The following is a 24,569-nucleotide window of genomic DNA, read 5'->3' on the forward strand; positions in this document are numbered from 1 at the left end:
TCCAGATACACTGGAAAGACAAGGTGTCGGGATCGGAGGTGAGAGCCGATTTTGCTCACTCTCCCACGAAGTTCATTCCTCTCTCCATGGCGCTGGGGCAATGAAGACTGCCCCCAGTTAATGTGCTCCGCGTCCACTTTGATGGACTGATACCGAGGCTTTGTGTCTACTCCAGGGTTCGGAACTCAGGACTCTTTGAGGTTCAGAATGTTGTTGCTCGCTTTTACTGTTTGCACGATGTGTTTTTTTTACCCCCTTCTCTCTGAGGATTGGGTGTTGGTTTTTTTAAAAATTATAATCTTTCGGGTTTCTTGCTTTGTGGCTGCCTGTAGCAAACAACCCTCAAGGTCGTACAATTTAAACATTCTTTGATAGTAAATCTATTTTAAAATTTCAGTAAGATGGATAATTCAGCAGTAAAGCACAGCTGGGAAACAGCCTGCAGTCCTTAATATGTGTGGTTATCCTGAAAAATGTGTGGTTTTCTAAAAGGAGCTGGTGACATTCCCTATGAAATTGGTGTTTCACTTTTCTTCATCACCACTGCCCCCCCCCCCCCCCCCGCTTCCTTTCTGTTCAACATTAGGAACTATTTTCAAGTTCACATATATTGGGAAGGTTCTTTCAAGTTGTCATAGTCAGGGAGAGAGAAGGGGCTTAGCTACTAAGTGTGGTAGAACCATTAGAAGCAGCAAAGGTGGGTTACTAACACCTTAAAACCAGCCACTTTGGGCAGATGGAGCTCATCAGCCGTGGTTGACAGCTTATTTAGGGGAAGGAAAACTCTGATCTCAAACCATCACCGTCTTGTGGCTGTACCCACTCATGGGGAAGGCTTCAGGACTAACCCCTGCGATGCCACTGGTGTCAAATGGTATTGCTGTTACTTTGGATTCATCAGCTGCACAGAGAGATGGAATTTGCCACACGGGCGACAGCTTGCTCTCCAGATCGTACTGCCCGAGAGCTAGCACATAATATCCATGGTTGTCCCTAACTAACAGAGGGACTCAACCCTCATATATTGGAAAATTTCAAGCGTTGGCTAACTTTTCACATTGTTTACTTCTGGCACGTTATACAACTCCATGAATTCTACCCCCCCCCCCCCCCACCACGTCTTTGGGATGCAGGAGCAAAACAGAGCACCCCAACAAAATCCCCGTGGTTACAGCAAGAATGTGCAAACTCCATACAGACAGGACCAGAAGCAATGATTCACCCTGGTCGCTGGTACTGTAAGGCAGCAGTTCTATGAGCTACACCAGAGTTATTGCAATCAGTGGATTTAGCACATGATACCTTTCTACCATTTTTATCACCTTTTCAGTGACAACTGAAAATGAGGATGTGAATACCAGCACTTATTGGCGACCCTTAAATCACTGGTATTGTACATGCATTAGAACTACAAAAATAAGCAATGGATTAGCATTCTAAAGAAGAAAGACAAATCATGGCTGAAAATAGTTTTGAGAAACTACATGGAGTCAATAACATCCTTTTGTCATACATTCCCCTGATCACAAGTGTTCACCCAATTGATTATAAGATTTAAAAATTGAAATATGTACACAATTCTTGTCCTTTAATCTTTGCAAGCATTAAATCAAAGATGGATGTTTTTACGTTGAATAAACTGCTATTCATTAATTAAAAATTAGATCAATGTTAAATGCAAATAATAGAATTTGGAAAATATTTTATTTACTCACATAAAACAAGAGGCCTGGTTTATAAGGCAGCTGTAATCATCAGGAAGGTCTATCAATTTATTTGACTCTCTAGGATAACTAGAAATAGGAGAGTGGAAGGGATGGCGTAGTGGAGAAGGGAATTGAAACTGTTAATATTTTGCAAAGTAAATTTGAAGAATTAATAAGTCAATGTAGAAAATGAATTATCACGAAATCACAAAGTATGCACCTACCTAACAGCTGTTCTCTCCCCTTTCACAAAGCTCTGCACTTCTGCAGCTCCACACCACCTACAAATTCAAAGTTATATTGAGATGTTAGCCTCCAACAAGATATTAATGGAATCAATGGAACCCCACTAAATATTTGCAATTAGGCTAATGAATGAGCTAAACAGCCCCTAGGCCTGTTCCACTATTTAATAATAGCAAAGCGGACCTGATTGCAACGTCAGCTCCTTTCTCTTGTTTACCATGGTAACTACTCACTCTTTTGCATGAAGTTACTTATTTTATTAAATTTCATAACTGTTGATATCAAGAGACAGCTGATCAAATCATCCTTTGAAAAAATGAATTGATCAGTTCATTAAAAACAGCAGACTTCAGAAGTAATACACCGTATAGAGAATGTGTTTCCTTAATCAAAGCATTTGCAATGGCAACACCAGCACCATTTGATTTATGCAATGCAGAAGCAAATATTTCTTGCATATCCTCACAGTATGGAAAGTTCAGGTTTTTGAACCTTACCTTTGCATCAATGGCTCAATAGTATCACTGTTTGTCTGGAAAAGACTCATTAGGTTTATTGGCAGAGAAAGATAACGACATAATAGTTCAAAGTGGTGTGGTCCATTCTCTGTTAATTAAGAGAGATTGTATTAATTTAGCTAGTAGACATTACAAAATTTCAATTATTTCAAAATATTTTTCCACTCAGATTCAAACGTCAAACATTTTTTTTGTTCTACGAAATGCTATACCTAACAGTATTGGTAAAGTAGTTGAAATAAAATAAATGCAATGAAAAAGAAAAACTACCAAGAATTAAACAACATATACAAAGTAAGAGAAAATTTAAGTTAATCTGAATTTGGTATGGATGCAATTGTAGGATTTTTTGAAAAGAAGCTCATTCGAGATTTATTGCTGGAAAAGATTTTTCAAAATATCATGCATAAGCAAGGAGAACCAACCCACAAGCACTAAAATATGCAAATCTATATAGGTGCTTCAGAGATGTCTTCCTTGGTCCTTAGCCCTAGTTTCCTCTCCAACATAGTGGATAGAGGCCTTGACTGCAGCTCATTTATTTTCTGCACCTCTGCTTTCAGCCTTTCCTGGATAGAAAAAGGAGAGAGCTCAATTATACTTACCTTCCAGACCACCAGTACCTGGATGCAATGGATCAATTATCCCTTGCAACTTCTGACAGCTCCAGGAAGAACCCACCACCAGACACATACTCCAGTGGCTTCACTGATTTTGTGGACATACAGATCTTCTGACTGTATAACAGGACTGAAGTTTCAGAATGTATAATGCCTTGAAAATGTATTCATCGCCCACAAATATTTGCACATCTTACTGTCTTATTTTCTAATTTAAAATATATTTAAGTAGGATATTTGAGCTAATCTACAAAACATGTCTTTTATATGTCAAATCAAAAGAAAAATTTCAAAACCTGGCATCAATTTACAAAACATTAAAAATCAAAATTGTGAGGCTGAAAAAGTATTCATCCCCCTTTGCTTACCTTCCTCAGGTACAATACTGTACATTACCTTACCAACTCACCCAATTTGTTGATGTGGAGAATTGGAGATAGCCTGTTTCCAATTAATTCATAAGAATAAATACACCCTCTCTCGAAGGTCCAACAGTATGGCAGACTTTCAACAGACCAAACCAAGATGAAGACAAAAGAACATTCAAGACAAGTCAGGGAAATGATAATAGAGAAGCACAGATCTGGGGAAAGGTACAAGACTATCTCAAAGGCACTGAACATACTTCGGAGGTCAGTACAGTACTTCATGTGGAAAAAAGTGGAAACAACAGCCACACTGCCTAGGTCAACCCACCCCTCTAAACTTAGTCACCGGAGAAGAATGGCACTTATAAGAGGCTACTGTGATGCCAACAGTTACTCACAGTGAGCTGCAGAAGTCAGTGGCTGCAACTGGAGATGAAGTTCATAGCTCGACAATATTTAAGGCCTTGCACAAAATGGGTATTATGCAAGAGTGGCAAAGAAACAGCCTGGCTTTAAAAAAAAAGCATACCTTTGCCCGCAAAAACGTTGCAAAGTGACACGAAGAAGATATTGTAGATATGTGACAGCAAGTGAAAAGCTGTAGGTATATTTTTAACCCACAGTTTATTGTATTTTTCTTCTTTATATTTGCTCAGAACAGTAGGGAGGGCAGTCAGGATAGTTGAATGCTCCTCTTGCAGAACGTAGGAAGGCAGGGAGACCTCCAGTGTCCCTGACAACCTCACCTGCAAGAAGTGCATCCAGCTGCAGCTTCTGACACTCCACTTTAAGGAGTTGGAGCTGGAGCTGGATGAACTCCCAATCATCTGAGAGGCGAGGAGATGATAAATAGGATGTACAGAGAGGTTGTTACATGCAAGGTGCAGGACACAGGATACTGGGTGACAGTCAGGAAGAGGAAAGGGATTAAACAGCCATTGCAGAGTACTCTGTGGTCATTTCTCTCAACAATAGGTATACTACTATTGGTGGATGACAGAGCAGAGGAAGGTCACAGCAGTTAGGTCACAGGCACTGGGTCTGGCTCTGTGACTCAGAAGGGAAGGGGGGGGAAGAGGCGAGCTGTGGTGGTAGGGGATTCATTAGTTAGGGGAACAGAAAAAAGGTTCTGTGTCCGAGAATGAGATTCCTGGATGGTATTTTGCCAGGGTCCAGACATCCTGGATTGAGTCCTCAGCATTCTTAAGAGGGAAGGTGAGCATTCTTAAGTGGGTCATGGTCCATGTAGGTACCAATGACATGGGAAGGAAGAGTGACGAGGTTCTACGAAGTGATTCAGGTAATTAGATGCTAAGTTAAAGGACAAGATGTCCAGGCTTGTGATCTCAGGATTGCTACTCATGCCATGTGAAAGTGAGGCCAGAACTAGGATGATTATACAGTTTAACACTTGGCTAAGGAGTTGGAGTTGGAGTAGGAGGGAGGGCATAAGATTTTTGGATCATTAGGCTCTCTTCCAGGGAAGGTGGGATATGTACAGAAGGGACAGCTTGCACCTGAACTGGAAGGAGAGTAATATCCTAGCAAGAAGGTTTGCTAGTACTGCATGGGGAGGGGTTAAAATTAGAGTTGCAGGGGGATGGGAACCACGATGTCAGAACAGACAGTGGAGAGGTTGTGGAGACAGATGTTGTTAAGACCTCAGACAAAGTCAGGAGTCAAAAGGTTGAGCATGTTGCAACTAATGCCCGGAGCTGCATATATTTCAATGCAAGTAGTACTGTAGGAAAGGCAGATGAGTTCATGGAACTATGATATTGTAGCCATTAGTGAAACTTGGTGGCTGGAGTGGCAGAACTGGCAGGCAGCTCAGTATTCTGGGGTTTTGTTGTTTTACACGTGACAGAGTGGGAGGGATTAAAGGAGGAGGGGTGGTGTTACGAATCAGGGAAAATGTCACAGTAGTGCTGAGTCAGTACAGACAGGAGAACTTGTTTAGTAAAGTGTTATGGGTGGAACTGTGGAATAAGAAAGGCACATACACGCTAATGGGGCTATATTACGGACCACCCAACAATCTGAGGGATTGGGATGAACACATTTGTGCAGAGAAAGCAGACAGTTGCAAGAAACAAAGTTATTATAGTAGGTGATTTTAACTTCCCACCTATTGACCAGGACTCCCATACTATAAAAGAACTAGATGCGGTACAGTTTGTCAAATGTGTTCAGGAGAGTTTACTTAATCGGTACATTGAAGTCCCAACAAGAAAATGTATTACACTTGATCTGCTATTAGGGAATGAGGCAGGGCAGGTAACAGATGTTTGTGTAGAACACTTTGCATCTAGTGATCATAATGCCATTAATTTCAAAGTAAATATGCAAAAAATAGGGAGAAAAGCCAATTTTGATAGTATCAGAAAGGATTTGGCAAGTGTGGATTGGGACAGGCTGTTTTCTGGAAAAGGTGTACTTGAAAAGTGGGAGGCCTTCAAAAGTGAAATTTTGAGCGAACAAGGTTTGTATGTGCCTGTCAGAGTAAAAGGTGAAGATAACAGGTTTAGGGAACCTTGGTTTTCAAGTTTATTGAGGCCCAGGTTAAGAAAGAAAAAGGAGGTATATTGCAGGTACAGACAAGTAGGAATAAATAAGGTGCTAATGGAGTAAAAAAAAATGTAAGAGAAAGAAATGAGGAAGGCTTAAAGAAGGCATGAGGTTGCCCCAGCAGACAAGGTGAAGGGGAATCCTAATGGATTCTACAGATATGTTAAGACCAAAAGGACGACAAGGATAAAATTGGTCCTCTGGAAGATCAGAATGGTAATCCACACATGGGAGATCTTCAGTGAAATTTTTGCATCTGTATTTACTCAGGAGAGGGACACAAAGTCTACAGAAGTGAGGTAAAGTGGCATCAATTTCATGGACTCTGTACAGATTACACAGGAGGAGGTGTTTGCTGTCCTGAGGCAAAATAGGTGGATAAATCCCCAGGGCCTGACAAGGTGTTCTCTCAGACCCTGTGGTAGGCAAGTGCAGAAATTGCCTGGGCTCTGGCTGAGATTGTTAAATCATCCTCAGTGACAGGTGAGGTTCCGGAGGATTGGAGGATAGCCAATGTTGTCCTGTTCACGAAAGGTTCTAAAAATAAACTAGGTAATTATAGGCCAGTGAGCATGATATCAGTTGTGGGAAAATTATTGTGAGTTATTCAAAGGGACCAAATATATGAATAGTCATGGACTGATTAAGGATAGTCAGTATGGCTTCGTGCATGGTAGGTTGTGTCTAACCAATCTTATAGAGTTTTTCAAGGAAGTTACCAGGAAAGTTGATGGATGCAAGGTAGTGAATGTTGTCTACATGAACTTTAGGAAGGCAGTGACAAGGTCCCACATAGGAGATTGGTCAATGAGGCTCAGTTGCTCAGCATTCAAGATGAGGTAGTAAATTGGATTAGACATTGACTTTGTGGGAGAAGCCAGAGAGTGGCAGTAGATGGTTATCTCTCTGAGTAGTGGAATGCTGCAGAGATCGGTGCTGGATCTGTTGTGTTTGTCATCTATATTGACATCTTGATGATAATGTGGTTAACTAGATCAGCTAATTTGCAGACGACACCAAGACCGGGGGTGTAGCACACAATAAGGAAGACTACTCATATCATGGCTTGCAGCAGAATCTGGACTAGCTAGAAAAATGGGATTTAAAAAAAAAGGGCAGATGGAATTTAATGCAGACAAGTGCGAGGTGTAAGAGTAAGTCTTACACAGGGAACGGCAGGACATTGAGGAATGCTGTAGAACAAAGTGATCTGAGAATAGAGGTCCAGAATTCACTGAAAGTGGAGTCACAAGAAGATTAGGTTGTAAAGAAAGCTTTTGGTAAGTTGGTCTTCATAAATTAAAGTATTGAGTACAGGATGTTATGTTGAAGTTGTACAAGACGTTGGTGAGGACTAATTTGGAGTATTGAATGCAGGTTTGGTCACCTACCTACTGAAAAGATGTAAATAAGGTTGAAAGGGTACAGAGAAAGTTTACAAGGATGTTGTCGGGACTGGAGGACCAGAATTATCAGGAAAGACTGAATCGGTTGGACTTTATCCTTGGAACGTAGAAGATTGAAGGGAGAATTGACTGAGGTGTACAAAATATTATGAGGGATATAGGTAGGGTAAATGAAAGCAAGGGGTATATGGGGTGTCAGGGAGGGGTAGCACCTCTGGTGGGGGAACATGTCGCGTCCTTTTTAGGGCGGTTAGTCCACCTTTGGTCCCCACCTGGCACTCAGCTCTCACCTGTGGCTCCCCGTAGCTGTTTGCGTGCGACAGCGGCCACACCCCGGGTAATGGCTTTGACAAGCCGGCTAAACCAGGTGAGGGTAGCCGACGGGTCTCAAACCCTCGGTGAGATAGGGAGTTGTCTATCCCAGCATGTGAAGACAGACGCCGGCGGATTGAGCAGACAAAACCAATGGAAGGTCCAACGGTCAAGGAGGTGGTCTCTGCAAGCGTCGTGGAACGTGTAGAGCAGGACAAGACACAGAAGACGTCCTGGTCATCCACTGCGCCTAGTCTCATCTCCAGCTGTCTAGACTCTGTCTTGCCATTGGACCCAGATGGGAATTGGGAAGACAGAGTGAGGCTGACGCTGCGCAACTCTCCCTCACTTAAATCCAAATCATGCGCAAGTCTCGACATCATCATTATGGTGTCGAGGTCCTCATCGACGTCAACGATGGACGAACAACAACAACAAATGAAAGCAAGCTTTTCCCACTGAGGTTGGGTGGGACTACAAATAAACATCATGGGTTAAGAGTGAAAGGTGTAAGGTTTAAAGGGAACCTTCTTCACTCAGAGGGCCATGAGTGTGTGGAACGAGATGCCAGTGTAATTGGTGCATGCAAGCTCTATTTCAAAGTTTAAGAGGAGGTTACATAAGTACGTGGATAGCAGGGGTATGGAGGGCTATGATCCTGGTGCAGTTCGATGGGAGTAGGCAGTTTAATTGGTTTGGCATGGACTAGATGGGCCAAAGTGCCTGCTTCTGTGCTGTACTATTCTTAAACTCTATGCAGAAGAAGGTCTAGTGGTTGGACAACTAACGTAAAACTTTTTGGCCTGAATACTAGACAGTACATGTGGCGTAAAAATATAATACTGTGCATCAGCCAGGTAACACCATCCCTACTATAAAGTATGCTATGGGGATGCTTTTCAGCAGCAGGGACTGGAATTCTGGTCAGAATTGATGAGAGAAAGAATGCTGTCAAGTACAGAGAGATCCTGGATAAAAACCTGTTAAGACTGCCAGACAGCTTAAACTGGAGAGGAAGTTAGTCTTTACTCAGGACAACAACCCAAAGCACACTTCCAGAGCAACCTTGAAGTGGCTTCAAGTGAAGAAAACTGATGGCATTGAGTAGCCCGGTTAGGGTCCTGTCCTTAACCCAATCGACCATCTCTGGCAAGTGCTCAAAGCTGCTGCCCACTGCCACTCCCCAAGTAATTTGGCACAGCTTGAGCAATTTTGCAAGGAGAAATGGGCAAATCCTGCTCCATCACATTGTGCAAAGCTAATAGAACCTCATCCAAAAAGACTACTGACTGTAATAGCTGTGAGAGGTAGTTTAACTAAGTACTGAGCAAAGGGGGAATGAATATATTTGAACTACTGACATTTCAGTTTCTAAATTTTTAATTTTTTATCCTTTACAACCATCCCTGTTCTTGGGCTCTATTGTGACAGAAGGAGTATGTGATTCACAAACAAAAGTTGTCAGTTAAATTGATCAAAATCCCTGGTTGTAATACTCATTTAAGGGAACAAAGCGGTGGGGACTGAATACATTTACAAGGCACTGTAACAAGTAATAGGTTGCACTCAAGACAGCTATCCCATTGGGCTAAAAAGACCAGAAGACGATAAAACAAAGGAGTAGAATTAGGCCATTTGGCCCACAGATTCTGCTCCGCCATTCCATCACGGCTGATTTATTATTCCTCTGAACCCTATTCTCTTGCTTTCTCCCTGCAACCTTGATGTGTCAACTAATCAAGAACATATCAACCTCTGCTTTAAATATACTCAGTGACTTGGCCTCTACAGCTATTCGTGGCAATGAATTCCTCAGATTCACCATCCTCTGGCTACAGAAATTCCTCTCTTCTCCGTTTAAATGGTTGTCCCTCTATTCTGAGGCTATGCCCTCTGGTCATTAGACTCACCCACTATAGGAAACAGCCTCTCCACAACCATTCTATCTAGACCTATCAATATTCAATAGGTTTCAATGAGATTCCCTGTCATTCTTCTAAACTCCATCGAGTCCAGGCCCAGAGCCATCAAATGATCATGGAATCATTTTCATGAACATCCTTTGGATCCTTTCAAATGCCAGCACAACTTTTCTTAGATAAGGGACCAAAAATAGTTCATAATACTTGAAGTACAGTCTGACCAATACCTTATATCCTTGCTCCTATATTCTAGTCCTCTTGAAATAAAATGCAAACATTGCATCTGTCTTCCTTATCACCGACTGAACCTGCAATGTTAACCTTTATGGAATCCTGCACAAGAACTCCCAAGACCCTTTGTACCTCTAACTTTTGAATTTTCTCCCTGTTTAGAAAATAGTTTATTCCTTTATTCCTTCTACCAAAGTGCATGACCACACACTACCCTGAACCATATTCCATCTAGCACTTCTTTTCCCATTCTCTTAATGTGTCTAAGTCCTCCTGCACTTCCACATTTCTTCATATCATCTGCAAACTTGGCCAAAAAGCCATCAATTCTGTCATCCAGGTCACTTTGGCTTTCTTTATTCTCACATCTTTGCCTCCTGCCATTCCTGTAATACCATGGCACTTATCTTGTTAAGCAGCTTAATGTACAGCACCTTGTTAAGGGCCTTCTGAAAATCCAAACAACATCCACTGACTCTCCTTTGACCATTCTGCTTGTTCCAACAGATTTCACAGGCAAGATTTCCACTTAAGGAAACTATGCTGACTTTGGTCTATTTTATCATGTGTTTTCAAGTACCCTGAAACCTTATCCTAAATAATGGGCTCCAAAATCTTCCCAAACACTGAAGACAGGCTAACTGGCCTATAATTTCATTTCTTATGCATACTTCTCGCCTTAAAGAGTGGAGTAACATTTGCAATTTTCCAGTCCTCCAGAACCATTCCAGAATCTAGTGATTTTTGAAAGATCATTACTAATCTCCACAATCTCTTCAGCTAGCTCTTTCAGAAGCCTGATGTGTAGTCTATCTCGGTCAGGAGACATGTACCTTCAGAACTTTCAACTTCCCCCTAATAATTGCAACTACACTCACTTCTGCTCTCTGATACTCTCACATTTCTGGCATACTGCTAGTGTCTTCCACAATGAAGACTGATGCAAAGTACTTAGTAAGATCGTCTGCCATTTCTTTGTCCTCCGTTACTACCTCTCCAGCATAATTTCCCAAAGGTCTGATATCCACTCTTGCCTCGTTTCATCTCCATATATCTGAAAAAACTTTTGATATCCTCTTTTATATTACTGGCTAGCTTACCTTCATATTTCATCTCTCTCCTTATGGCTTTTTTAATTGCTTGTGCTGGTTTTAAAAAAACTTCCCAATCCTCTAACTTCCCATTAATTTATGTTAAATTTTATGCCCTATCTTGCTTTTATGCTGTTTTTGACTTCCCCTGTCAGCTACGATTGCCTCATCTTCCCTTTAAATATGAATACCAATAAATCCACATTTGTCTTTTTGGTTAAATCTACTTCATTCAGAGCACAAAACCGAAAGCTTGGAGAAAATGTTAATAGTACATACTTCAGCTTAATATGCAAAATAATTTAGTAATGTTTATCCATAATAACCAAGTGAAAAACTTGGTTTTCAAACCTAACACCAACAAAATAAAACTCCAAAAATTACCTTGCAATTCAACTGGTACTGGGACACCATTAAGATAGTGAAAGAACAAAGCAGAACATCGTAGATAGGGCATAATTCCAGTCTTGATATATTGCCAAAGGTGCCAACCCGAGGCCAAGAAATTCAAGGCACTATTGGAAATAAAACGCAAAAGCAATGATTCTTTAAGATGATGATGCGCACTTAAAAAAACAATATAGTAATCTGTAGCATTTCATCATGTACCAACAGCGCAGAATTTGAAATCTTATTTTATATCAATGTTCTCACAGCCATTCTGCTGTTGTCTTAAACTAATTTCACTATCAGACAGCTTCTCCCAGGCTACCTTATACTGATTCTTTGTAAGAACATCTGTTCCCCAAGTGTTTAAAGATCAACTTAATTTCAAGCCACTGAAGGCAGATTTCTGTTTATCAACTTTATGATGCCAATTGTCATGACTTGGATGAAAGACTGGATTAATTTATTGCCAGGATCTCACCATAAAGTCTTCTCCCATTTCATGTTATATTCCACAGAAAATATAATCCCTCAAGTAACTAGTCCAAGTGATGAGTCTTCAAGAGTCTAGATGGCGAATAATAGTACAATACTGGAATGGCCTTGAGGAGGATAACAAGGGGTCACCTAGTCATGAGAACCTATGTCGGGTGGTTTCCTTCTTTTCACCCCAGAAAAAATCTGCAGGACAATTTTAGCCAATTAGGTTAACACAGTATTCGGAACACTGAGCTGTCAAGGATCTTCCCTGAAACTACAGTCTTAATTGTAATGAAATTAAAAACCAATGAACAGCCAATAAATAACTTGCAATTGACTTTGTGATGACATTGAATAGATGTTGTACCTGGCTGAATACTAAAGATCTGTGTAAACCAACTGTCCGGAGTACTTATGAGCATATTTAAGCTCTTGTTTCTGCAGTTTGAGGTTCTGTTTGCTTCAAAAATGCACATAATGTTTTGGCACCGAAGAAGAGCTGGATGATCTGGCTCAATGTCTACCGTTTGGTAGTATTTACATCAACTGTAATGAAGTGCTTCAAAAGGTAGGTTATGGGACGAATCAACTCTTGTCTCAGAAATAGCCTGGATCTGCTCCAATTTGCCTACTGCCACAACAGGTGAACAGCAGATGTGATTTCTATGGCTCTTTACTCCGCTCTAGACCATCTGGAAACCAGGAACTTGTACATCAGGCTGCTGTTCACCGATGATGCTTGGTGTACAACACAATCAGCCCACCCAAATTCATCATCAAGCTTCAGGCTTCCATATTTCCTTCTGCAACTATACACTCAACTTTGTTACTGGCAAGTCTCAGTTACTGAGGATTTGTAACAACGACTCACCTTCACTGATCATCAACATAATTTATCCCCCTGTTCACATCTCTATACATGGATCTGTGTGGCTAAGCACAGCACTAATGCCACCTTCAAATTTGTCAACACACAGATGACAATGAATCACCTTACTGGAGCAAGATCCACTAATGGTGGAATGGTGGCACAACAACATCTTGCTCAACATCAGCAAAACTGAAGAGTTGATTGTTGACTTCAGGAAGGCGAAGAAGGGCCAACATGCACCAGTCTACATTGGGGGATTTGCAGGGGAGAGTCGGCAGCTTTACATTTCTGGGCATTAACCAATTGGATGACCTGTCCTGGGTCCAGCATATAGATACAATGATAAGGAAAGTGTGCCAGCATCTTTACTTTCTCACGAGGATAAGTAGGTTTGGCTTGTCACTGAACCCTAACAAACTTCTACAATGGTCAGGAATGTAATAAGTTACATGACTTAACTTAATGCATCATGAGCACATCCCATTCTACAATCAATATTATCTACAGAAGGCACTGCTTCAAGGCATCATCATCCAAAAGTCCCTACCATCTGGGCCATGCCATCTTTTTGAAGCTACCAATGAGAAAGAGTGACAGAAGCTCCATGCTATCAGGTTCAAGAACAGTTATTTCCCTTCAATCATTTGGTCTTCGAACCAACCAGAAAAACCATAATCGCCATTGCAGTCTAGCAACACTAAGACAACACTTATCGCTTTGTATGACAATGGACTTTGATTTTTGTTGTTTTTTTTTCTTGTGAAGTTGTGAAAACTTAAGTTTATTTTTTTCTTGTGAATGCTGCTTATATAGTGCTATGTTCCTGTGATGCTGCTGCAAGTTTTTCACTGCACTGGTACATACAGTGCCTTGTGAAAGTATTCAGCCTCAACCCTTTTTTCACATAAATAAGTATTACAACCAGGGATTTTGATTAATTTAACTGACAATTTTTATTTCTGACTCACATTATCCTTTTTTCACAGTAGAGCCCAAAAAACAGGGTAAATTGCAAAACATGAAAAACTAAGAACTCAAAACCTGAAGTGCCAGCAATTCAGAAGTATTTATTCCCGCTATGCTCAGTAATTCAGAAGTATTTATTCCCACTATGCTCAGTAATTCAGAAGTATTTATTCCCGCTATGCTCAGTACTTAGTCGAACCACCTCTCACAGTTATTACAGACAGTGGTCTTTATCAATGTCTCTATTAACTTTGCACAATGTGATGGAGCGAGATTTGCCAATTTCTTCTTGCAAAATTGCCCAAGCTGTGCCAGGTTATTTGGGGAGTGGCGGTGGACAGCAATTTTGAGGTCTGCCCAGGGATGTTTGATCAGGTTAAGGTCAGGACTCCGACTTGCCAATAAAGGACATCAATTTTCTTCATTTGAAGGCACCAAGGTTGCTACGGCAGTGTGCTTTGGGTCGATGTCCTACTGAAAGACAAATTTCCTCCCCAGTTTAAGCTTTCTGGCAGAGGCTAGCAGGTTTTTATCCCTGTATTTAGCAGTATTCATGATCCTATCAACCCTGACCAGATTTCCAGTCCCTATTGCTGAAAAGCATTACTGTAGCATGATGCTACCTCCACATGCTTTAATAGTAGGGATGGTATTACCTGGCTGATGCGCAGTATTACATTTATGCCACATGTGCCGTTTAGTGTTGAGACCAAAAAGTTCCACTTATAACACCTTCTTCCACATCTTTACAGTATCTTTGCTTTGCAAAGTCTTTACAAGCAAGGATATGCTATTCATTAGCCAGGGCTTCTTCCTTGCCACTTTTCCATAAATAACCTTTTTTGTGCAAGGCCTTTGAGATTGTGGAGCCATGAACTTCATTTCCAGTTGCAGCCACTGACTTCTGCAGCTCACTCTGAGTAAGTGTTGGCATCACAGTAGCCTCTCTTACAAGTGCCGTTCTTCTCCAGTGACTAAGTTTAGACGGGTGGCCTGATCAAAGCAGTGTGGCTGTTGTTTCATATTTCTCCATTTTGACACGATGGACTTCACCGAGCTCTGAGGTATGTTCAGTGCCTTTGAGATGGTCTTGTACCATTCCCAGATTTGTGCTTCTCTATTATCATTTCCCTAACTTGTCTTGAATGCTCTTCTGTCTTCAATTTGGTTTGGTCTGTTGAAAATCTATCATACTAAAGGACCTTACAGAGAAAGAATGTATTTATTCTTACGAGTTCATTGAAAGCAGTTTATCCTCCAATTTTCTACATGAACAATTTGGGTGAGATGGTAAGGTGATATGCAGTATTGCACCTGAGGATAGTTAGCATAGTAATTACAAAGGAATGAATACTTTATCCAGAATCAGATTTAATATCACCTGTATATGTCGGGAAATTTGTTATCTTTATGGTAGCAGTACAATGAAATACATGACAAGGAAATATAGAGAAAAAAAACTCAGTTACATTAAGTATATGTATGTCTATTAAATACTTAATTTAAAATAAATAGTGCAAAATAACAGAAATAAAAACATAACGAGGTAGTGTTCACGGGTTCAATGCCCATTTCAAAAAACGGATGGCAGAGGTGAAGAAGCTGTTCCTGAGTTGCTGAGTGTGTGCCTTCAGGCTTCTGTACCTCCTTCCCAACAGTAAAAGTTTGAAGAGGGCATGTCCTGGGTGGTGGGGATCTTTAATGATGGATAAGGCACCGCTCCTTAAAGATGTTTTAGCTACTACGCTGCCTTCCTAAGGCACCGCTCCTTAAAGATGTCTTGGCTACTACAGAGGCTGGACCCATGATAGAGCTGACTAATTTTACAATTTTCTGCAACTTATTTCGATCTTGTGCAGTAGCCCCCACGTACCAAATGGTGATGCAGCCAGTCAAAATGCTCTGGTCATAATTTTGGTTTTTAATTTTTAGTAAATTGATGGCAAGTTTTTCTTTTGATTTGACACGATGCACAATGTTTAGTAGATTAGCTCAAAAAATCTTATTTAATATATTTTAAAATTAGAAAAATGAAATAGTAAAAAGTGAAAATAGTTATGGGAGCTGAATACTTTTTCAAAGCAATACACATGCACTTGTGCATAGGACAATAAAAGACTTGAATGCACAACATTGTATTCAAACAAAAGACTTTAATTCAAACCTTATAATCGCTTATTTTTGTATTTCAAATTTGCTGACCTAAATTAACATACATATTTTCACGTCTGCCTCCAATCACTAATTGTATTATGCTTCCACATGAAATATATGTTACGTTATCTTAACCTTCAGACCTCTCAGCAAGCAAGCAACATTACTTCTTACTTCAATATTATTATAGTAGGGAGCGGAAGTTAATTGAATGAAACAGAAAGTGCAAATGGGAAATACAATTAGGATGTCACAAAGTTTTAAAACCTACATTTTCAGCATGATGAACCCTGGTTTTACAGAAAGCATTGCATTTGGTTTGGAGATGCAAACTTTAGAGATCTGTTAATAAGTATGGGATCCAAGGGGAAATTGCTTTGTGGATCCAGAACTAGCTTGCTCACAGAAGGCAAAGAGTGGTTGTAGACGGGTCATATTCTGCATGGACGTCAGTGACCAGTGGTGTGCCTCAGGGATCCGTTCTGGGACCCTTACTCTTCGTGCTTTTTATAAGTGACCTGGTTGAAGAAGTGGAGGGATGGGTTAGTAAATTTGTTGATGACACAAAGGTTGGAGGTGTGGTGGATAGTGTAGAGGGCTGTTAAAGGTTACAGTGGGATATTGATAGGATGCAAAATTGGGCCGAGAAGTGGTAGATGGAGTTTAACAGATAAGTGTGAGGTGGTTCATTTTGGTAGGTCAAATATGATGACAGAATATAGTATTAATGGTAAGACTCTTGGCAGAGTGGAGGATCAGAAGGATCTTGAAGTCCGAGTCCATAGGACACTCAAGGCTGCTGCGCAGGTTGACTCTGTGGTTAAGAAAGCATACTGTGCATTATCCTTCATTAATTGTGGGATTGAGTTTAGGAGCCAAGAGGTAATGTTGCAGCTATACAGGACCCTGGTCAGACCCCACTTGAAGTACTGTGCTCAGTTCTAGTTGCCTCACTACAGGAAGGATATGGAAACCATAGAAAAGGTGCAGAGGAGATTTACAAGGATGTTGCCTGGACTGGGGAGCATGCTTTATGAGAATAGTTGAGTGAACTCGGCCTTTTTTCCTTGGAGCGACGGAAGATGAGAGGTGACCTGACAGAGGTGTATAAGATGATAAGAGGCACTGATCGTGTGGATAGTCAGAGGCTTTTTCCCAGGATGGAAATGGCTAGCACAAGAGGGCACAGTTAAGGTGCTCGGAAGTAGGTACAGAGGAGATATTAGGGGTAATTTTTTATACGCAGAGAGTGGAGAGTGTGTGGAATGGGCTGCTGGCGGCGGTGGTGGAGGCGGATACGATAGGGTCTTTTAAGAGACTCCTGGACAGGTACATGGAGCTTAGAAAAATAGAGGGCTATGGGTAACCCTTGGTAATTTCTCAGGCAGGTGTTGCTTTACCAGAGACCATACCCTGAGCATGTGTATACATGTTCAAAGACAAGTCTAACACTACCCAAACGGCAGAGCCTGATCTCTTTATCCCCCCTTGTCACTGGATCAAGATTTTCCATTCCACAATATGAAGTTCTGGACTTAAAATATCAAGATCCTCATGGACTATTCCAAAAGTGGAAGACCACAATGCTGCACTGCCTTGAATATGTTGAGAGGATGGCCGATTAAAATAACAATGTGGTGGATACACCTTCCTCTGGAGGAGCGTACAGGAAGGGAAACACTCACTTTATTGAGTGGGCCATCCAGAATGATCTAGTCCGGCATCTTAGAGACGCCCTTCCAACAGCCCCCCCCCCACCGGTAGGGGGACTCCAATGCAATATGCTAGTGGACACAGGGGCCTTGCTATCAATAACAGACCTACCGTTGCCAACAAACGGACAGGCTATTTATATTCGGGGTGTAGGAGGGAAAATAGTGAAGGCAGAAAGAAGTGAGTCGCCAATACTCAAAGTCCAGGGAGTGCAGCTTTCAGTGTATTTCTGGGTATGTCCAAATAATGAGGGCACTATCCTTGGAATAGACATCCTAAGGGAAGCAGGGGCCGTTATAGATTCGGGAAAGGGAGAAATAATATGGACAAGCCAGGGGTAGTGAACATGTATAACCAGTAGAATACACAACCTGGCTAGCATTGTCGCCGCTGCCCCAATCATTAAAAACTGGAGCCAGCAGTTCCCAGCAGTGTGGGGTAGACACAAGCAAAATTGTGGTCAAGTAAAGATAAACCCAGTTAAAATAGAGGAGGGTCTGTATAAACCCCATAAGCAGTACCCTATTAAAACTGATGCACTGACCGCTGTTCAGGGTAAAGTTGAAGAACTAAAACACCCAGGGATACCCAGGGAGAGTCTGTGGCAACTACTAACTTGGCTATAAAGAAGCCCAGTGGATCATATAGTCATAGTCATACTTTATTGATCCCAGGGGGAAATTGGTTTTTGTTATAGTTGCACCATAATAATAAATAGTAATAGAACCATAAATAGTTAAATAGTAATAGGTAAATTATGAAATAAGTCCAAGACCAGCCTATTGGCTCAGGGTGTCTGACCCTCCAAGGGAGTTGTAGTAAAGTTTGATAGCCACAGGCAGGAATGACTTCCTATGACGCTCTGCGCTGCATCTTGGAAGAATGAGTCTTAGGCTATACCGCCCTTAAGACCATGCCGAGATTGCATTTCATAGTGGTGGGGCCCTGCAACAATCATGAATGGCCTGTCCCTAGAACATAAAGTTTTTCCAGTCCCTCCGAGGGCAGACATTACTGCGAATAAGGTAGCAGAGGGATAAGAGACAATTGAAATTGCAAGTGTGCAGGAAAAATGACGGAAGCCAGTTTAGTAAAATTATATGAAGAGGTGGAGGCAGAAGAGAAGGAGAAATGGCGAAGAAAAGAGGGACCAGATGGGAGCTAGACACTTGGGGTGGAAGGAATTGTGGCACCACTTTGTATTAGGCTGATACTGCTGAAGTTATATCATGGGTGATGTATCAGGGAGGGCAGAATATATTCATGATCCTCCAGCAGGACTGGTGGTGGCCAGGGATGGGTGGGGAAGTTGAGAAATTCTGCTGCTGTTGTATCATTTGTGCCCAGCATAACCCTGGTAAGGGCAGAAAGTTACAGCTGACAGATCAACCACAGTCAAGGGGACCCTGGGAAGATATCCAGATGGATTTCACAGGGCCCCTACCTAAAGTTGAGGGGGGGGGGGGAGCTATTGTCAAGTAATTATGGATCACTTCACTGGGTGGGTAGAGGCTTTCTCAGCAAGGGACTACACCGACAGCGCTGCTGAACGGATTCTAGTTCAGGAATTCCTCCCAAGGTGGGGAACCATGGTTCAGGTGGACTCAGATCAGGGAGCATGTTTCACAGGGGAAGTAATGAAGGAAATGTGCCGACTGTTAGGGATTCAACAACTGTATCAAGTATCCTACCACCCTCAGAGTTCAGGAATGGTAGAAAGGATCAACCGAACAAAAAAGAACACCTTAGGCAAAACTATAGCTGAGACGGGAAAGACATGGGTTGATGTATTACCAGGAATCCTGATGAGATTATGAGCAACCCCAAACTGCATACTGGGTTTCAGCCCCTACGAATTATTGATGGGATGAGCAATGCGACTCCCTTATGGGGTAATTATGGGTTGTTGTGAGTCCAGGGCTTACAGGGATAGAATGACACAGTATGTGAAAGACCTTTGCAACCAACTTAAAGTATTGAAGGACCGAGCAAAACAACAGCAGCGAATCACTGATCAGAGAGAGCCAGAGGCCAAGTCATGATAAGGGTGCTGCTGGAAAGGCCAGGGTTTGCCCCCAGGTGGATAGGACCACAGATGGAACTCTTAACCAGTGAGACTTGTGTCTGTGTGCAGACTTGGCGAGGCAGCCAGTAGAAACACTGGACTCAGATTAAAGCATAGGACTCACCCTCTTGTTGCTCCCACAGACAGAGCAGGGGATCAAGTGTACCCAGTAACCATGTAATTACAGAGAACCTACGAGAGGAACACCAGCCGGCCAAGCCAGACCTGACCACAGCTGATGAAAACATACCCGGAGGAAATGCAAAGGCAGAAAACCCCGAGAGTGTGGCAAAAGACACAGAGAGCGTGACAGAAAACCGTGGATAGCATGCTAAAATGTGATGATGATGGTACTCTGTAATGAAGGCTGGTTGCTGAAGGTAGATGATGAATTTAATAGCATAGAATAAAAAAGATATTAGAAAATAGATGGGGAGGGATTTTAAATTAAAGCAGAGACAACAAGTTCCACAACTTCGATGGCATCTCAGACAGCACATGGCATCTGAAGGCAGTCAGCCGCAGTCTGAATGAGGAGCTGGGCCCTTTCAGCTGTCGGGCTAGTGTTCAACTGGACAATTCAGAAGGGGGTGCCACTGGGGAGAGGTCTTTGCAGACATTGACATAGAGATCACCACAACCCCTTCCTGTACATTGATGAGAGGGCCTGTGGGTGCTCCTGGAAAGAAAGAGTTTCAGCAATCAGAGAATGAAGGGGTAAAGGCAAGGAATGTGATAAAGCTGCAATCGGTCTGCAGGGAAAGAGCTGACAGCCACACAAAAGAAGCCGCATTTCTAAGACTTGTTCAAACTTCTGGAACAACCTCTCTGCTTAACATTTGGTAGGCAGTGATTAGGGAATGCTAGGGTAGATACTGGCACACAAAATTGGGGGGGGGGGGAATTTCGAGGCAGGTGTTTTTGCTGCCATATTTGAGTAGATCCTCTTAGGCTGGCCTTTCCTGATACAAATTTATTTTTGTCCAAGAGGACCAAGAGGAGGAACTGTTAAGAGTGATTTTTGGGTTTAGGTCATTTACATTTAGCAAATGACTTTGGCTACCAGTCTTCTGTTTCTTGATAATGTACCATGGATTCAGTTTGGGACAATGCATTCCTGAAAGCTGTGGATCCCAGTCCAGACGCTGCTGGCGTCTGTGGGATGGATGCGAATCAGAAGGTGTGAAGTTTGCATGTAGTTTCAAAAGGAAGCATTTTCTATACTTTGTAAATATGGAATTGTCCTTTGTGTTTAGCAAATAAATATCAAGCCTCACGTTGGGCCAGCAGATCTTTCCACCGAAAGAGTCTCCACATGACGCCTGCTGTACCTTGTTTTGTCGAATAAAGAAGCTGCTTTGTACCTACCAGTAATTCTCTTTGGCAATTTCATTCACGCAACAACACTCCCCACCACTTCCAAGAATTAGCAAAACCCTTATGCTAATGCTTCATGTTGAAGTGACTCATTTCAACATGGAACCAAAATGCTATGATCATCAGTGCATATGCCCCAACACTAATAGTTTTGGTGAACCCGAAGAGGATTTCTACTCCAACCTTGAAAAACATTGCTTTGCATCCCAAAATGAGACAAACTATTCTCCTGGGTAATTTCAATGCCAAGGCGAGCAGAGACCCAATTCTCTGACACAATTGGTAGGGGAAGAATATGGAAAACCAATTATACTAAGGATCCTTTCACAAGATGAGCATGGTCATTCTGATGAAACAGTGCTCATCATGAAATGACAAGCACAAGATGTCATGGCATCACTCCAGCCCGAACACAGACATCTGTTAGATTATAGCAAAGACAGACAATCTGTACATCACCTACACAGACAGGTAACAATGACCATTTCCAAGCATCCAATCCATTCTAAAACACCACCAAGCTGGCCCTAAAACATCAATATCAACAGGAGTGCTGCTGTAAAATTCAACATCAAAGTTTTTAAGGACCTGTAGACCCCACAAGAACAAGTCCTCTTATACAGAGCCTGCCTCACCATTTAAAAGTTATGGGCTACCCTGACAAGTGGTTTGTGGGAATGATAGGGAGATCATCTATAGGGATAAGGCATTCTAGATTGGAAGTCCGACTTTTACTCAAGTGAAAAGAAGCAGACCTACAAACACCTAAACACTGACACCCAGCTAAAAGATCTGTGACCTCATGATGGGAAAGTAAGCATGCAGCAGGCTCAGCAACTTGCTGACAATCATAACTGAAGGTTGAATCTGACCAGCGTTATTAAATAGGCATTGCTTGCAGCAAAAACATCATCTGCAACACTCAATCACTTTTAACAATGGAAAAACTCCTTTCATACAAATGCTTAACTTCCATCAACCTTTCATTGCTCGATGTAGAATGACTTCAGAACTCTAATATGATATGCTAGGTTGGAAGATTGCTGAGATATACAACATGCTACTTTTGACAATTAATATGAAGATACCTTAGCCAGCATGAACAAGTTGAGCTGAAGGACCTGCTTCTATGCTGTACAACTCTATGTCTAGTTGACCTCAAATGTTTTCATGTTACTGTTCTTGACATGCTCTTCAACATTCTTTATTGAGGAGAAGTGAGGGCATTCCTAGTCCATAAGGTTTACAAATTATACTGGCAAACTATTCTTCTGTGATATTTGATACAATTGCTAGTCACTTAAAAGAGAACTATATTGACTGTGATTGATATTAGTTGTAGACCAGATAGATGACTGCCTTCCACATTGGATATTAATAAGCCAGCTGGATGTTTACAACAGCTGCCAAGACCTCATGATAAACTTTCAATGATAAGATTTTGTTTTAGAAATTATTTTTAAAATTGATTGCAAATCTTTGAACTACCATGATGGAATTTTAAGTAGTTCTCTGGATCATCAACAGTCCAAGAAAATATTAGCAGGTACGAAGTTCAAGAAAAATAAATACAGAAAATTAACATAAAACATGAATTAACATTTAAAATTAAAATTAACATAAACATAAATATTAACACGTTGAACAAAGCAAATAACACCGAAAGTCCCTTTATTTACCAAAATCCAATACCTCCTCATGCATTTCAAATTTCAGTTTTTCCAGATGATTTTAACCCCAAAAGAATACTTATTGTATCAATTGCATCTTACCTTCCTGAGTATTGCCTGAGTTTGTCATACAAAGTAACGGCAGCAGCTTCTTCTTCCCCATCAGTACTTTCTTGGTCCATATTATTTTCCTCTAATGCAGTGAATAATGAAGTTAATACTTTTATTTCAGCATACCAAAGGGAAGCTTTTCAAGTACAGTCAATGTAACTCATTTATTAAACTAGACATAAGTTGCTCCCAAAGATATATAATACTAAAATGTGATACCCCCATGTTAGATATAACCATCATGCATACAACATTTTCCCAGTGTTATTCATTCTTTTAAAAAAATTGGAATATTTCATAAAGTACCTGTTGAAGATGTAAGCAGAATCTGTACAATATGTGCCATGGTAACTAAATGAAAAAGATGAAGAACACCAACAGCTAAGCTGACTCCTGTGAAATCATGACAGTGCACAGTTGGGAATGAAAGCACCAAGCTCACCTGCAGGCAGAATGAAAGAACTGTCACTCAGATAAGGCCATTTAGAAAAGCAGTGGAAATACTCTATTTAATATGCAAACTTGAAAAATTGCAGACAGAAATTTAACCGATCAAGTAATATGGTGTATTGGATAAATATTAGGATGTTATCAATCAATACTTGAACTTGCCACACTAGTAAAAAAATTAAACGCTTGAGTAAACAATCAAAATAAAGCTAATTTATTAATTCAATGGAGATCTGAAGTCCTTTATACTTATTGCCAATAGTCTGTCATTTTAAACATAAAGTGGATAACAAAGCCAATGTTCATGACAAGGGTTAACTAGATTTGCAGTAGAATAACATTGCAAAGGGGATACATTCAACAACTGCAAACCCTGGCAATGGTTAATTTTGTTACGTTATTCTACTTTCTGGGTATATAAAAGGTCTGCCATTTATAATTTAGGATATGATTTTACTTGAACATATATTAATATTACAGTGATATTCCACAAGCTTTAATATTTTTCTGAATTCACAATATCAAAGCATTTTCTGTCAAAGGGAAAAATTTAAATGAGCTGTATTTTTAAGTTGAAATGATCCCTGAAATATAATGCAATCACTCAAATTATAGCTTATTATCTTTAATTAAAGACTCTCTTGGAGACATGGAAGCAAATTAAAGTGGCAGCTCAACATTCATTTTTACTAACTTCAAATCCAACATTCTTCACTTACCTAGACTTATCTCAGTGAACAAATAGAAACTATGTGAAAAATAAGAGAATGTTAGAAGAATAAAAATAGATTGGTCACGTACCAACAAATGGAACATATCAACATCAAGAATAGAAGGAGGAACCTGCGTCTTATCATCATCATCAGGTATCAGAACTGAGAAGAGTAAAGGAGAAAAATGATAGGTTTCATTACATATCTAAATGAAAGTGGGACAGGAGAGTGAGACCTTCTAACAAAAATCTGAGTTTTGATTTTACAACCTTTTATTGATGTCATTATTTTAATGATGCTCTTACTATGCACAAGTTGATGTTTACTTTATCTGAAATGTCATTATCTATTGTACTATCTGGAACTGAAAATGTCATAGAAAAGTACAATTGTTGCAGTAGAAGGTTACTTGGCTCTCCATCAGAACTATTCTTTAGTACTACACACACTACCTTGCTCTCAACCCTTCCATTACATTTCCCTCTTCAAGGTTACAATGAAATCTGCCTCCACCATATCCTCAGGCAATGCATTCCAAATTCCATACACATGCTGTGTATAAATGTTTTTAAATCATATCACCTTTAATTCCTTGTGCCTTTATTCTATACCTGTCGCCTCATC

General features: G+C 40.9%; 1 protein-coding gene across 5 annotated transcripts in view; it reads right to left on the reverse strand.

The window, feature by feature from the left end:
- The window catches only part of ubr2 (ubiquitin protein ligase E3 component n-recognin 2), a 176,924-nt gene that overhangs the window by 6,182 nt on the left and 146,173 nt on the right, over positions 1-24,569 (reverse strand). For 3 of the 5 annotated variants that reach the window (XM_072265038.1, XM_072265036.1, XM_072265037.1), the window contains exons 38-44: positions 24,034-24,107; positions 23,089-23,224; positions 22,774-22,864; positions 11,373-11,503; positions 2,450-2,558; positions 1,931-1,987; positions 1,716-1,793 (exon numbers count right to left, since the gene is read on the reverse strand). In XM_072265038.1, the coding sequence (XP_072121139.1) occupies positions 1,716-1,793; positions 1,931-1,987; positions 2,450-2,558; positions 11,373-11,503; positions 22,774-22,864; positions 23,089-23,224; positions 24,034-24,107 (676 nt within the window). Of the gene's footprint in view, positions 1-1,715; positions 1,794-1,930; positions 1,988-2,449; positions 2,559-11,372; positions 11,504-22,773; positions 22,865-23,088; positions 23,225-24,031; positions 24,108-24,569 lie in introns of those variants that run through there. The other 2 variants (XM_072265039.1, XM_072265040.1) reach the window with 2 other exon arrangements.

This window comes from Mobula birostris, chromosome 8 (genome assembly GCF_030028105.1).
Source record: "Mobula birostris isolate sMobBir1 chromosome 8, sMobBir1.hap1, whole genome shotgun sequence".
Classification (NCBI taxonomy): domain Eukaryota; kingdom Metazoa; phylum Chordata; class Chondrichthyes; order Myliobatiformes; family Myliobatidae; genus Mobula; species Mobula birostris.